This window comes from Martes martes, assembly GCF_963455335.1.
Source record: "Martes martes genome assembly, chromosome: 17".
Lineage (NCBI taxonomy): Eukaryota > Metazoa > Chordata > Mammalia > Carnivora > Mustelidae > Martes > Martes martes.
This window is the reverse complement of record NC_137905.1, coordinates 26,402,695-26,416,711: the sequence shown is the minus strand read 5'-3', so window position 1 is coordinate 26,416,711 and position 14,017 is coordinate 26,402,695. Positions and strand designations below refer to the sequence as shown.

At 46.0% G+C, this 14,017-nt stretch overlaps 1 protein-coding gene across 3 annotated transcripts in view; it reads right to left on the bottom strand.

Annotated features, from left to right (window-relative positions):
- Nucleotides 1-5,502, bottom strand: part of CSNK2A2 (casein kinase 2 alpha 2) — a 37,851-nt gene extending 32,349 nt beyond the window's left edge. For all 3 annotated transcript variants that reach the window (XM_080829290.1, XM_080829289.1, XM_080829291.1), the window contains exons 1-2: nt 5,344-5,502; nt 4,435-4,546 (exon numbers count right to left, since the gene is read on the bottom strand). In XM_080829290.1, coding sequence (XP_080685416.1) covers nt 4,435-4,546; nt 5,344-5,447 — 216 coding nt within the window. In that variant the 5' untranslated portion in view covers nt 5,448-5,502. The remainder of the gene's footprint in view (nt 1-4,434; nt 4,547-5,343) is intronic.
- Between the last annotated feature and the right edge of the window lie 8,515 nt (nt 5,503-14,017).

The window sequence follows — 14,017 nt, the reverse complement described above, 5'->3', positions numbered from 1 at the left end:
ACAGCCATGCTATACACATAAAAATGGGTCCTCTATGCCAAGATATTCTTTTTACACATGGCTCACTCTCCAACAAACTCTAATATATTAGAGGGATAAAGCTGTTAGCCCCGAAATCTGGCAAGTTATCACAATGAGGGAACTGTATGGGTTAATAAAAGTGTAAAAGCACTGGTTATTGTGGCTTCAAACCAACAGAGCAAAGTAACATTTCACAATGCATTCACCACGCTGCTGCAGACTCAAACCAGAGAGCCCCTGGCTGGGTCCCTGTAGCTCTCTGGATATTCATCTACTCCGTACTCCATCTAGTACCCATCCAGGTCAAGCATTTCCTTCCAGAAGAATAAGTCCCCAAAACCATTAGAAACAAATTCATTTGACTTCTAGTGAATGTTTATCCATCTTTCCAGCATAATTCAATACCTCAAAAAGTCAAATATCCAGCAAATGTCATTAACTGCTCCTCACAGCTACAAGATTCCATGAGAAGGACAGAGGACCCTAGTGCTTTAACCCCCTAACCATGTGGCCCTGAGCAAACTGTGTGCTCTGGGTCTCAGTTTATCTGTAAAAAGGGTTTGGGTCCTAAGGTTTCTCTGCTCCCTTATTTCGTGATTCTGTTTCACCACACTCTCAAGCTCAGACCCTACAACCACAATATTGGAAACAGCACTAGGGGCCCCGGGGTGGCTCAGTCGGTTGGGCATCTGACTCTTGGTTTCAGCTCAGGTCATGATCCTGGGGTTGTAAGATGGAGCTCCACATCAGGTTCTGCACTCACTCAGTGGGGAGTCTGCTAGAGATTCTCTCCCTCTGCCCCTCCCAACCGTGCTCCTGCTTGCACGCATACGTGCTCTCTCAAATAAAATAAATTCTTAAAAGAAACAGCACTGACTAGTTCACACAATTTTTAAAATTTGTATTATTTGATGTTAGTAGCACTTTAATAATACAATTTTAACTACTTTATACTATAAAACATTTGTGGGAATGAAAAAGAATCACAAAAATTTTAGAAAAATCAATACTAATGTCTTGCTTCAGGAAAATGACATCTTGGTGCACCTGCCTAACAAACTACCTTGAGGGAAAACACCTACCACCGGAGAAAGCAGAAATACAAGAGAAAGCCCAGCACCAGCATGCGTGAACATCACTCTGATACCACCTAGACAGTCGCCTGCTCACTCTGAAGTACCCCCACAAGACGGGTCACTGGCAGGCCTCCCATCCTTCTTTTCCCACCACTTCCTCACTGCACAACATTTAAGAAACATCTACAAATATGCGAAGCACACTTAAAGAGTAAACTTATATTGCCACCGTTCTTTGTTTTAATTTGTGGATTAACCGCTGGGGGGCAAAATAGACTTATCAAACTCTTCATAAGACTACCTTATACTCTCTTACATGAGAATTTCCAAGTCAGGGCAGCATGGGTTCAAAACACTGTACACGTTTATTTAAAAATGGTATTGCTCTTAACTTCTATTTAGGAAATAGGAGTTTTCACTTGAAGGATCCCAAGAACGGTTGAAATCCATGCATAGGTGGTGTCCACAAAATGCTACAAGTTGTCCAAAATAGCCAAATGTTTTTATTTCTGTGTATACCCGCCTGAGTGGTACTACAAAGGAACTGAGCAATGGACTTTTCAAAATCAAAAGATGAAATTTTCAGCACTGAAGTGGCTTTCTCCCCTCCTATGTTAATCCTTCCCACCCCCTCCTTCTTTTTCTCCTCAAAGAAATTTGACCAGTTTTGACCAATATATCTTTTTTGACCAAAATTGATTAAATTTTGGTCAAAAAAGATATATTCTTCCTACTGATTGGTACATTTTAAGATTTCAACCTCACAATTTCACTTCAAAATAGAGTAAAATTTTGCTCACCGACTTCTAAATTGCTAAAACCTCTAAAGAGTTCCAGTGTGTTTTGACCAAAAAAATCTACAGCTGCAAATTAAATGAGAGAATTCTGTGGTCATTAATTCATGTGACCATTCTCTTTTACCGCAAAGAACTGAACGAAAATGTTATTGACCAAAAAGGAAGACAGCCCTGTCTTTAAGGAATATACCTTCTCTCTCAGCCACCGTGTGTATGTGAACACTCTTCCTGCAGTTAAAGTACAGTAGTAGGCCTTTTATGAAGAGAGCTTTTTTCTAGATTCCTCTAAATCATAAGCAGCTGGAACTCTGTTAAGGGCCTAATTTCCTATGACCAAACACTGTAACAAAAGATATTAGTCACAACTTATCTGAACAGGGGTGACAACTTGGGATCAAGACACTGTCCTCTAAAAAAAAAAAAACACCAAAAAAACTTTTAATCCACTTTAATTCAGCCTGTGAAAACGAGAAAACCACAATATCATTAGTAGTTTCTCAGCTATCCTTCAGCTAAAACAAAAAAAAAGGAAAGAAGTGAGGGTAGTTTTCACCAGTGGCAACAAAGTTGGTTCAGGCTGTACCCTGAAAAGAACTTGTATGGAAAAGATACAAGAACACTTCATTAACTAGAGCATCAAAGGAGCCTTCCAAATCTTATTCCAGAACACAGGATCTTATTCTGAGGATCTTACAAACCCACATTAAAATGAGGGGAGAGAGAGAGAGGAAGAAATAGGAAACAGGAGTTCTGGCTAAGGGTCATTTCAACATAGTGGTATCAGGTGAGTAAGTTTTCCTGTCCTTAGGTTTCTTGCCTGTAAAAGCAGGCTTCCATTTTGGGTTCCCTAAACATATCCTGTGAAACTCCAGGGGGAAAACTATCCAGGAACGGATGCTATGAAGATCTCTAGAAGGAAGACTAAAGAGCAAAGTGATGTTCTCTTGAATAAACGTACTTTCACTTACATATATACCTAAAGCCATTCCTCCAAAAAAGACATGACAGGAAGTTACACACTTATTCTAAAAATGCTGCTACTGCATAAAAGTTTAGTATTTTTCTGAAATCGTTCTGGAGTCAGCACTTCATTCTTCCAAATGCACAGCAGTGGAATACGGATATTCCTAAGTTCAATTTATGCCTTGCTCACTCCTAGAAAGATTTAAGCAGCTTATATTAAAAACATTGATGCTTATGTATAAAGGAAAAAATCATATGGTGACTTCCCTGAAGGGAACATTTCTTTAAATATTTATACTTGTAAAGAAAAAAAAAAAAAAGGACCATGTGACTTTTTAGGTCTAATTCACATTTGGGGAAGAGGGGAGTCAAACTCCCCATCTTCAGTATCAATTCCTCACTTCGCACTCCAGTGCCTCTGATGGCACAGATAACTTTGCCTACTTCTCTCTACTTCAACTCTGCTTCTTCAACACTAGGCTCAAATGGCACTGAGTAACAAAGCTGATCACTTTTCTGAAAACTGATTTTCAGACAGCGTAAGCCTGACCCCTCATACTAAACAGGGACACAGCTGCCCTAACTCTTGTCCTTAACACACAAAAACAGCTCTCCAATCCCATATCCTCATTCACTGAGTCTCTGCAAAATGGCCACATTGGATATCCTGTATATGCAAAAGTGTTTATATTAATCACTCTTTAGTCTTTTCAATATTTCACTAAATGACATGCGCACACATTAAGTGATCTGGCAACGATGAAGACCCTTCACAGATTCTAAGAATTACCTTTTTTTTTTGCACACCCTATAAAACATTATTAAAGCTATCCAACCAGTTACCTAAAGGAGAATTTAGCCAACTCTTCATGCTCATTAAGATCATGTCTTCACCAAAGAGACCATAAAAGACGTATCTTTATTAAACTCAAGCAGATTAAACCAGACACTAAGACTGTTTGTTCCAAGTATTAATTTTAGTGATTGTAAGTGTACTCCTTACTGCTCCCAATTTCACTTTAACTACTTGATAAGCAACAATGAACCTTCTGGGCACTACTGGTCCGCCGTATCCAACCCCACCTGACACACTCTTACTGCCAAAGGAGAAGAAACAACTGATCAGCCACTGAGGTGTTTCCACCCAAGCTTCAAACTCATCTTTGGAGCTCCTCTCATTTCTCCCAGCTTTCTTTCTGGAATAATTTCGAGCACCAAGGGTAACAAATCCCATGCTCAAGGAGCCCCTCAATTGACAGGATCTTCACTGGAAAAGGTTTTCTTTCATCTGAATCCCTATCTCCTGTTTTAACAAATGGACCCTTTGGAATTTTCACTTTGGGAGCCCACAATGACATTTCAGAACAAGTATGTTCCCGAACGACCATGCTTAGATTTGAAACAGGTCTACGTACGTACTTCCAAGTTCACAGGAAAACGGGTGGGAGGAGTAGAGAAGGGACATCAGACAGAATCCTATGTGAAATGAGAGCTTGCACTGCTCATTCTACAATGTGGCTGAAGTTTACGTCCGGACCAGTGAACCAAATTTTTAATGCCACTCATAAGACACTCACCTTGAGAATTTTTACAACCACTCTCTCATTGTTGGTGATGTTAATGGCCTCAAATACTTCACTATACTTTCCCCGACCAAGTTTTCGAACCAGTTGGTAATCATCTTGATTACTGTGAAAGGCAAGAGTAACACATAAATGCCAGGACTTGGGATTAACCAAGCCTATGCCCACTATACAACCCCATCCAGCCACTTCCATTAATCAAGTGTTGGAAGCGTCTATACATCAGGACAAGACTCATTCCCTAAATGAAAGTCACAACATAAACTTGGCTCCTTTCACTCTGCGCACAGCTCCTAACCTAATTGGTCCATCACAACTTGGGGAGCAGAGGTAGGAAGGCACGGCTCTGAGCCAATCTAGAAGGGTGAGCAAAGCATTCATCGTGGAGGCTCAGAGGGTGCCCCGCTGCCTGGGGCTCCACAGCAACTGCCTTGTATTTCACACCCCAAAGGTACCAGCGCCTGCTTTGGGAACGTGGATATCTTTAAAAGATTTCCTCCCACCCAGCCTCATTTCCAAAAACTAAAAAGGCAAGAGAATTTTAATAGCTCCAGAGGACAGCTGCTGACTGCCCACCCCAAATAGAAACCCAAAAGTGTAAGAAGGAAGGGCTGCTCCCTCATTTCCACCAGGCTTCAGTCCCTGGACCTTACACTTCTAAGAAAGCATTCCTTGGGTAAGGGGGAGAGAGGGGTGCGCGAGGCGGGGAGAAGGGGAGACAGAGAGAAGAGGACATGTGCGGCGGGGGGGGGGGGGGCAGGGGGCTCTGCCTCCTACCCCAGACCCGAGAAAGCGCCGGCCAGCGGCGGGGCGGAGGGGAAGGCAGACCGCGGGATGGGGGGCCAGTGCGGTTTGCGCCGAGGAGCGGTCGGGCGGGGGTGGGGGCGGCGGCGGCGGCTTTACCCCCAGCTCGGGACGTGAGCCTCATAGTCCCAGTACTCGCGGCTCCTCAGGCTGTTCACCTCGGCGTAGACCCGGGCCCTGCTGCCCGCGGCCGGGCCGGGCATGGCGGGCGGGACCGGGGGGCGCCGCGGGGCGCAGAGGACGGCGGCGCGGCGGGGGGCGCGGGGCGGCGGGCAGAGGAGGCGGCGGGCCGCGGGGCGCCGGAGGAGGAGGAGGAGCGCGGCGGCAGGCGGCCACGCCAGGCCGGGCCCGCGGGGGCGGGCGGGCTGGGGGCGCGGGGGGCGCCGGCCGAGCCGGCCGGGCCCTGGAGCGGCCGGCGGGGCGGCGGGGCGGGCGGCGCTCGCGCTCCGCGGCGGCCTCCGCTCGGCTCGCGGCTCCGAGGCGGCGGCTGCGGCGGCGGCGGCGGCGGCGGCGGCACCAGCAGCGGCGGCCGCCGGCCGGGAAAGGGGCAGCGGCGGCGGCGGCGGCGAAGAAGGAGGAGGAGGAGGAGGAGAAGGAGGAGGAGGAGGAGGAGGAAACCCGGAAAAGGGGCCGCGCTCACTAGGAGCGGCCGCCGCCCGACCCGGGGCCGCCCAGCCTCACAGCGCCCCCTGCAGCGCGGGGGGACCGGCCGGGCGGCGCCGGCCCCGCCTCCGGCCACGCCCCCGGTCGCCCGCCGCCTCGAGCCCCACTCCCAGAGCTGCCCTGCGGAGGTGCCGCGAGGGGCGCCCGCCACAGGGCCTCCCTCAGCCGCTGACCGCTGCCTTGAGCCTTACCCCTCGCGGGCGTTTTCAGGACTCTCCTGGCGACCCCTACCTCAAGCTCTCCACCCTCTCCTCATGCAGAGTTTACCCCCCCCCATACTGACCCCGTTCTGACCCTCTCGTCAACCAACCCGTCCCCATAGGTCTCTCCCGATGACTCACTCTTACCACTGAGAACATCCCTCACCTCAAGATTTCTTCTTCCCTCCTGGAGACACCTCCTCTTTCTCCGATGGATCCTGCCCTATCACCCAGGATTCCTCAACCTCAAGACTCCCCCTTCTCCCTTCAACCAGAGCCTTCCTTCCTCACAAAACCCCTCTCTTACACGAGCCCCTAATTCCCTTCCAGAGCCTTCCCGGAGAACCCACCGAATGCTTACTTCTGTCACTTGGTTAAGCTGGAGTGGGCCAGGTAGCTCGTTGTAAAGTTCCCGTTTTTCCCTCTGTAATTAATATGCGGTATGTGCGGAGACACTTTGAGACTATGAAAATGTCCTGTTTTGGAGGGGAGAACAGAGCAGAAGAATAGTGAGTCCTGCCTGGAGGGACCTGCGAGCGGTTGGGCATGGACTGAGGGTGAGGTTGGCCAAGCAAACTTTGTCCTGTTTTATCATGTTGCTTTTTAGCTCCTGACCTTCTTCTCTCTTTGATCTTCTGGACCTTTCCTTTATCTTGCTTTACCCTTCCACATCCTTTATCAACAGCACTTCCCACTGGAGCTCTGACTCCAGTCCTTTTTTATATTCTGTTTTCTAGGTGGAACCCGGCTTCTCCTTCTTATGGTTAAGAGCATAGACTGTAGAGTCAGATCCACCCAGATTGAATCCTAGCTGTGCTGCTTATAAACTGTGTGACCTTGGGCAGATAACTTAACCTCTCTGTGCTGCAGATTTTACAGCATAAAAGCAGTAATGGCCTTCTTCTCAGGGCTATGGGGAGACTTAGACAAGGTAAACCATGTAAAACACTTAAAAGAGTGTCCAGCAGTTACGAGGTGCTCAGTACCATTGTTAGCAGATCCAGAGCCTTTTTCCTATCACTTTTCCCTCCCTGAGACCACCACGTGCCCAGCTTTTGGTTCCTTCCACCCTCCAAGCTTGGCCATGGTTGCCTGCAATCCCTCCATCCCCACCTTCCCATGCCTGCCTTCTTTCTCCTCCTCAAGTCTCAAATTTAAGGCTCATTTTATTTACTTGGGTGTAGATTATATCTAGTTGTAAACATGGAACGACATGAGTTCAAGGTCCTCCTACTCTGACATCTTCCCAAGCAATCTTTAAGTTCATTTTATAATTTTTTAAAATTTGTTTATTATTTCGGGGCACCTGGCTGACTCTGTCATTAGGCATCTGCCTTTGGCTCAAGTCCTGGTCGCAGGGTCCTGGCATCGAGCCCCGCATCAGGCTCCCTGCTCAACAGGAAGCCTGCTTCTCCCTCTTCCACTCCCCTTGCTTGTGTTCCCTCTCTCGTTGTGTCTATGTCAAATAAATAAATACAATCTTTTAAAAATTTTTTATTATTTCTTATTTTATTTTATTTTTTTTTAGGGGCACCTGGCTGGCTTAGTTGGAAGAGCATGTCACTCAGTCTTGGGATTGTGAGTTTGAGCCCCACGTTAGGTGTAGAGATTACTAAAAAAAAAAATTTTAAAAACCCTTTAAAAAAATAGATTTATTTATTTATTTGAGGAAGGGAAGGAGCAGAGGGGAGCGGGAGTGGGAGAACCTTAAGCTGACTCCTGACTGAGTACAGAGCCCAAAATTGGGCTTGATCGCGCATAGCCCTGAGGCCACGACCGGAGCTAAAATCAGATGTGGGATGCTCAAGCGCTAGGCCACCCAGGTGCCCCATATTAAAAACAAAAAATAAATGGATTTTCTATTTAAATCTGTAATTTTTTTTAAAGGTAAGCTCTACACCCAAAGTGGGGCTTCAACTCACAACCCCAAAATCAAGAGTCACATCTCTATGGACTGAACCAACCAGCCAGGCACCCCTTTAAGTTCACTTTATTTTATTTATTTTCTAAAAAGATTTATTTATTTATTTATTTATTTATTTATTTGACAGACAGAGATCACAAGTAGGCAGAGAGGCAGGCAGAGCAAGAGGAGGAAGCAGGCTCCCTGCTGAGCAGAGAGCCTGATGCGGGGCTCGATTTCAGGCCCCCGAGATCATGACCTGAGCCAAAGACAGAGGCCCTAACCCACTGAGCCACCCAGGTGCCCCTTTAAGTTCACTTTAAATGGCAGAGTTGATACTTCTCTATCTCAGCATTCTATTCTTCAGAAAACTGCATATTTTGTAATTGTAATTCTCTCTCCTCCAGTGTAAAAACAGCATCAGAGCAAGGACTGAATCTGAATGCTCACCACTGGCTCACCAGCATTTGCCACATTTAGAGGCTTTCAGCAAATACAGTGTTACCCCACAGATCACTAACTAATTAGAAAGTGGAGGTCACTGCTGTAACCACGAGTCAAATTTAACATCATTAATAAAGGACCAATGGACCCTGTAATGTGATGCACCAAGAAGGGACAAGGCATCTGCCCAAAATGCTTAACTTGAATCTCATTATGAGCACACAATCAGACAAATCCAAACAGGGAAACATTCTGCAAAACAGCAAAGTCTGGGATTCTTCGAAACTGTCAATGTCACAAGAGAAAACAACACAGAAGAAAACAAAACTCCAGAACAGTGTTCTTGATTAAAGGAGCCTGAGAAAGAGAACTCTGTAATTCTGCATCCCATCCTGAATGAGAAAGGTAGGAAGGAAAGGAGGGAGGGAGTGAGGGAGGGAAGGAGAAATACAGCCAAAAGGACCCTAATGAATGGGACTCCTGGGGCAATTTGAATATAGGATGTACATTACATAATAGTATTGCATCAATGTTAAATTTTGTGAGTCTGAGGGTTCTCTTGTGGTTATGAAGGAAAGTCTCTTGATCTTAGGAGTTACATGCCAAGTGTTTAAGGATGAAGTATCATAATGTCTGCCACTTCTCAAATGGTTCTCCAGAGAAACGTGGGTTCCCTAGGGCCCAAACATACATGGGGAGAGGGGAGCAATTAGGCAGAAACGTTGATAGTTGTAGAATATAGCTGAAGAATACATGCGATCACAACTTTTTGATAGATTTGAAATTTTCAAAACAAAAGCTGGAAGAAGATAAATAAAGCATTTATAGAGTAAGTGAGCTTTGGAATTTAAGCCCAAACCCTCTAAACCTCTCTAAATGTCTTCCATGCAAGAAGGCACAAACATTCTCCAGCAATTAATGCCGCATTTGGATTTTTTTTGACAAGTCCCTGTGAACTAGTCTAGGCCAGAGGTTTTAATCCGGAGCCCTTGAATGAGCTTCCTGGGTCCAGGAATCCATCATACAGTAGGCAAAACGTGTGGGTCACTGCATATGCGTGTGTGTGTACGTGTGTGCATTCTTTCCTTAGTGTCCATCAGATACTCAAAGGACACCGTGACCCAAAAATGGTTCCAAACCCCTGGTCTGACTACTAGGTCCAACCCCAGTGGGGGTCCCATTCCTCACCTCCACCCCTTTCCATGTCTGACCTCACACATCCTCTCTGCACCTTCCTCTCATCCATCAACACCTAACCCACACCCATCTCACGTAACCTGCTCTCACACTTGCTGGGATGCCGAGGATTCACCCACACATCACTCTGGTGCAACACACTCCTGGATTTGGCTGGCACTTCACTAACTCAGCCCCGAAACCTGCACTCAGTCCTCCCACAGCCACACTGAGTATGTTTTTATGATGTGTTGGTGGGTAGGTTGGGCTCCCTATGGCCTTGGTGGAGACCCATCACTTCTCCTTCCTGCCAGCCCACCATACAGTGTATGAATTAAGATTGGCAGTTGGGGATGGTACCAATGCAGTCCTCACTGGAGTAAGTCACATCAGAATATGGAGAGGGACAGGCCGGTAGCTCTGCAGGGTTGGGTGACAGTGAACCTGATTTCCCCTAATTACTATGTGTGTGTGGGTTTAGAGGTGAGTACAATCCAGGATTACACAAGGGAGAATGAAAGAGAGCATCTTGGGTCAAATAGGTCAACAATTTCATACCAACTCTTATGCTCCCAAATTCTATCTAAACACACACACACACACACACACACACACACACACCACAAAAATGTAAAGCCCTCAGAAGAACATCTTCTAGCTTCACAAGGTCTATTTCTAAAACATTTGAGAGAATTCAGGCTTTTATCTTATATGGCTGTTTCTAAGAACTTAGCCTAAGAAAATAATATAAATTACGATCAAAGAATTATTAAGAGTGCTGACAATTCACATGTTCAGTATCACTGAAACTTGCAAAAACCCTGAGGCTAAAACCCACTGAATTTGTACTTTAAATGGGTGAATTATATGGTATGTGAATTATTGCTCAAGAGAGCTATTAAAAATGCTGAGGTTGGAGTTGTAAGGATCCTGTTTTTGCAGTTGAGGAAACCAAGACTCTAATGATATTGGAGAATTGAGGCAGAGCCTGGATTTGAACCAAGGCCTTTCTGACCACCAACTCCATTTCTGTAATCCTTTTCCAATTCTACACATCCCCCTCCCAAAAGACCCAAAGACATTCATCATGAAAATCATGAAAGATAAAACAACTCAAATATCCCAAATTGCAGGACTGCTTAAATAAATTGTGGTATATCCCTACAGTACAATATTAGGCCCCATGAAAAATGATGATTATCCTGAAATTTTAGTGATGCAATAAATTTTATCATATATGTTTTTTAATAAAGTTTATCTGTTTATTTTTAAAAGATTTTATTTATTTATTTGAGAGAGAGAGAGCATGTAAGCACAAGTTGGGGGAGGAGTAGATGGAGAAGGAAAAGCAGACTCCACACTGAGCTTGGAGCCTGACGTGGGGCTCAATCGCACAACCCTGAGATCATGACCTGAGCCAAAATCCAGGGTTGTACGGTTAACCGGCTGAGCCACCCAGGCGCCCCAAAAAGTGTTTTATAAGTAAGCAGAATAACACCACCCTCCCTGCCTTGTTCTCCAAAGATAACCTACTTCCTAATCTCTGTAGCTTGTGAATTTGTGACTATGTTACCTTACTTGGAAAAAGAGACTTTGCCGATGTGACTAAATGTAGGATTTTGAGATGGAGAAATTATCCTGCATTATATCCAGGTGGCTTTAATGTTGTAGGGGTCCTTAAGGGGAAGAGGGAGGCAGGAGCATCAGAAGTAGATGTGGTGATGGAAACGGTAGTCAGGAGGGTATGATTACTGGCTTTAAAGAAGGAAGAGGGCCATGGGCCAAGGACTGTGGGCAGCTTCTAGAAGCTGGGAAAAGGCGAAGACACAAAGATCTCACCTAGAGCCTCCAGAAGGAATCCAGCCTTGCCAACACCTTGATTTTAGTCGAAAGAGACCCATTTTGGACTTCTGAGCTCTTGAACTATAAAATTATAAATTTGTGTTGGTTTTTGCCACTAAGTCTGTGGCAGCAATAGGAAATAGGAATAGGAATAGGAAATTCACTCAGTGGTATATGGTTACTCAACATTTACCGGGAAATGCGCAAGTCCGTGAAAGTTGCCCTTCTTTGCCTTTCACGTTCCCACAAGTTGGTGTGTATCCTTCAAGGCCCTTTGCTATGTATGCAGTAAGGACATAGACTACAACCCACGTTCTTCTGTATTGCTTCGCTTAGTTTCAAAGCAGGATACTGGAGTGTATGTATAGATTTAGCAGGTAAGTTCTCGGGCACGTAACAAATGCATAGGGAAAGAACTGGAAGGAAATACATTAAAGTGCATTTGAGTCTTTTATAATCAGAAAAAATGACTGATGTTTACAGGTTGTTGACTACCCTAGCCCTTCCCTCAGCAACTTGTGAGTTAATGGAGGCTTTTCCCTGCGTGGTTGGGAAGGGAATAGATGGTAGGACAGTAGGGTCTTGAGTTCTCTCTGTAAGGAAGGGGTCTACAGGGAATTGGGGTCCTCACCTCAGGGTGTCTTTGAGGCTCCAGACAGGTGAATAAAATATGTTAATTAGGCCGCACTGGCCGCAATTCACCTCGGTACATTTATGTGCAACTTGCTTAGGGCTATCACTTTTTTATTCTTTTTTCCCCCTAGTTATCCTTACAGTGTGACCCACTCTGCCCTCTACCCAGAAGGTGACTGTGAGGGGACTGAGGTGGCAGTTGTGGTCGGGGAAGATGGGGCACAGCCTGCCCAGGCTAGAAGTGATAGAAATAGAAATTTTCATCTGGTTCTTCAGTGAGGTCCCCTTTATTCAAGGTTGCCCGACTGGAAAGGGGGCACACTTTTAGCCCCCATTCCTCAAAACCACCTATTTTTTTAAAGATTTTATTTATTTATTTGACAGAGTAGGAGCACATAAGCAGGGGGAGCGGCAGAGGGAGAGGGAGAAGCAGGCTCCCCACTGAGCACAGTGCCTGATGCAGGGCTCAACCCAGGACTCTGGGATCATGACCTAAGCTGAAGGCAGATGCTTAATCAACCAAGCCACCTAGGCGCCCCAATACCCACCTATTCTCAGAAGCTTGGTGAACTCCTAATACTCTCGGGGAAGGATGGATAAGCTCACTTGGGCTAAAATATGAATAACAGCTCTCTAAAAGGGTTAAGGAGGGTCAGGACTAAGAGATTTTGCAGAATGGGTCCTGGATGGGGGAGGGGTATCTTGGAGGGAGGGTAGATGGTACTTCTCTGGGGGCCACACCCACTCGGGGAGGTTGTGGGAGGCATTTGGAGGGAAGGGGGCTAACCTTCAAAGTAGCAGGCGACGCGCCCATGGTAAAGACCATTGTACTTCGCGGAGCTTCATCTGCTTCCTGCCCAACTGCTCTTCCAAACTGTCCAGAATCACCATCACCTTTCATGCCCCACCTGTCAACGAGCCAGCTGGCTTTCTGACCAGATGACCGCTCACTTCTAGCTTCCCGTCTGGGCGCCCATAACCTTTGCCCTGATTTAAGCCCGCATCATCTCCTTAGGCATCATGAAGGTCCTTTTCTGAAGTGATTTCTGGGCTGTCAGACTCCCCACATGATAACTCAGGGTCCTTAAACGGGGTCGGTGGCTAGGACTCAGTACGCTCATAAACTTGGATGAAAATAATTGCATCCTTATTCACAAACCTTTAAATGAAATTTAGCATTTCCTTCCATGATGGATATAGTAAACACTCAAAAACAAAAATAAGAACAAAGCACATGAGCTAGTGTACCTAGATGTACACTAGAAATCACAGATATTCGCTTACCACTTTGCAGTTGGTGTTAAAGCAGAAAAGTTTGTTGCCCAGAAGGACCAGCTGCTCTAACTGTTGGAGGCAAAAGAACATGCAGGAACCTCCCGACGTTGGGCTTCTCCCCCCTAGGCTTTAGCCCCCACTCTTCCTCATCTTAGGGCATCTGTTTAGAAGATTCTGAGCCCAAGATTTCATAGCTTTTTATTCCTGCAATAGATACTAGTGACTATACCAAGGAATTAAAAAAAAAAACCCACAGAACAACAACGACAACAGTAACAAAACTAAAAGATGTAGCACCTCAGGCTCTACTTTTTGTTCTAGGAAACACATCATTTCTGGGTCCTTGCGGAAGTCTTCCTGTTTGACTGGAAGATGGCCTGGGAAGCCCAGATGCTAGTGATGGGCCCCGGGAATGTGCAAGGCTCGGCTACCCACAGTGGGCACAGAGGACAACAGAAGTCTTCACGGATGAACTGCCAGCCCCAGAAAGCACAATCCAAGCCCAAGAAGAGAATCCAAATTCCACACCCCTAAGGTGGGATCAATCCCTTCACTGAGAAAGTGGAGGAGGGGATGCAGGTGACAGTGGCAGAGATGGTTGGGATAAGGTGGTCCTGGCCGTAAGCACACTATACAT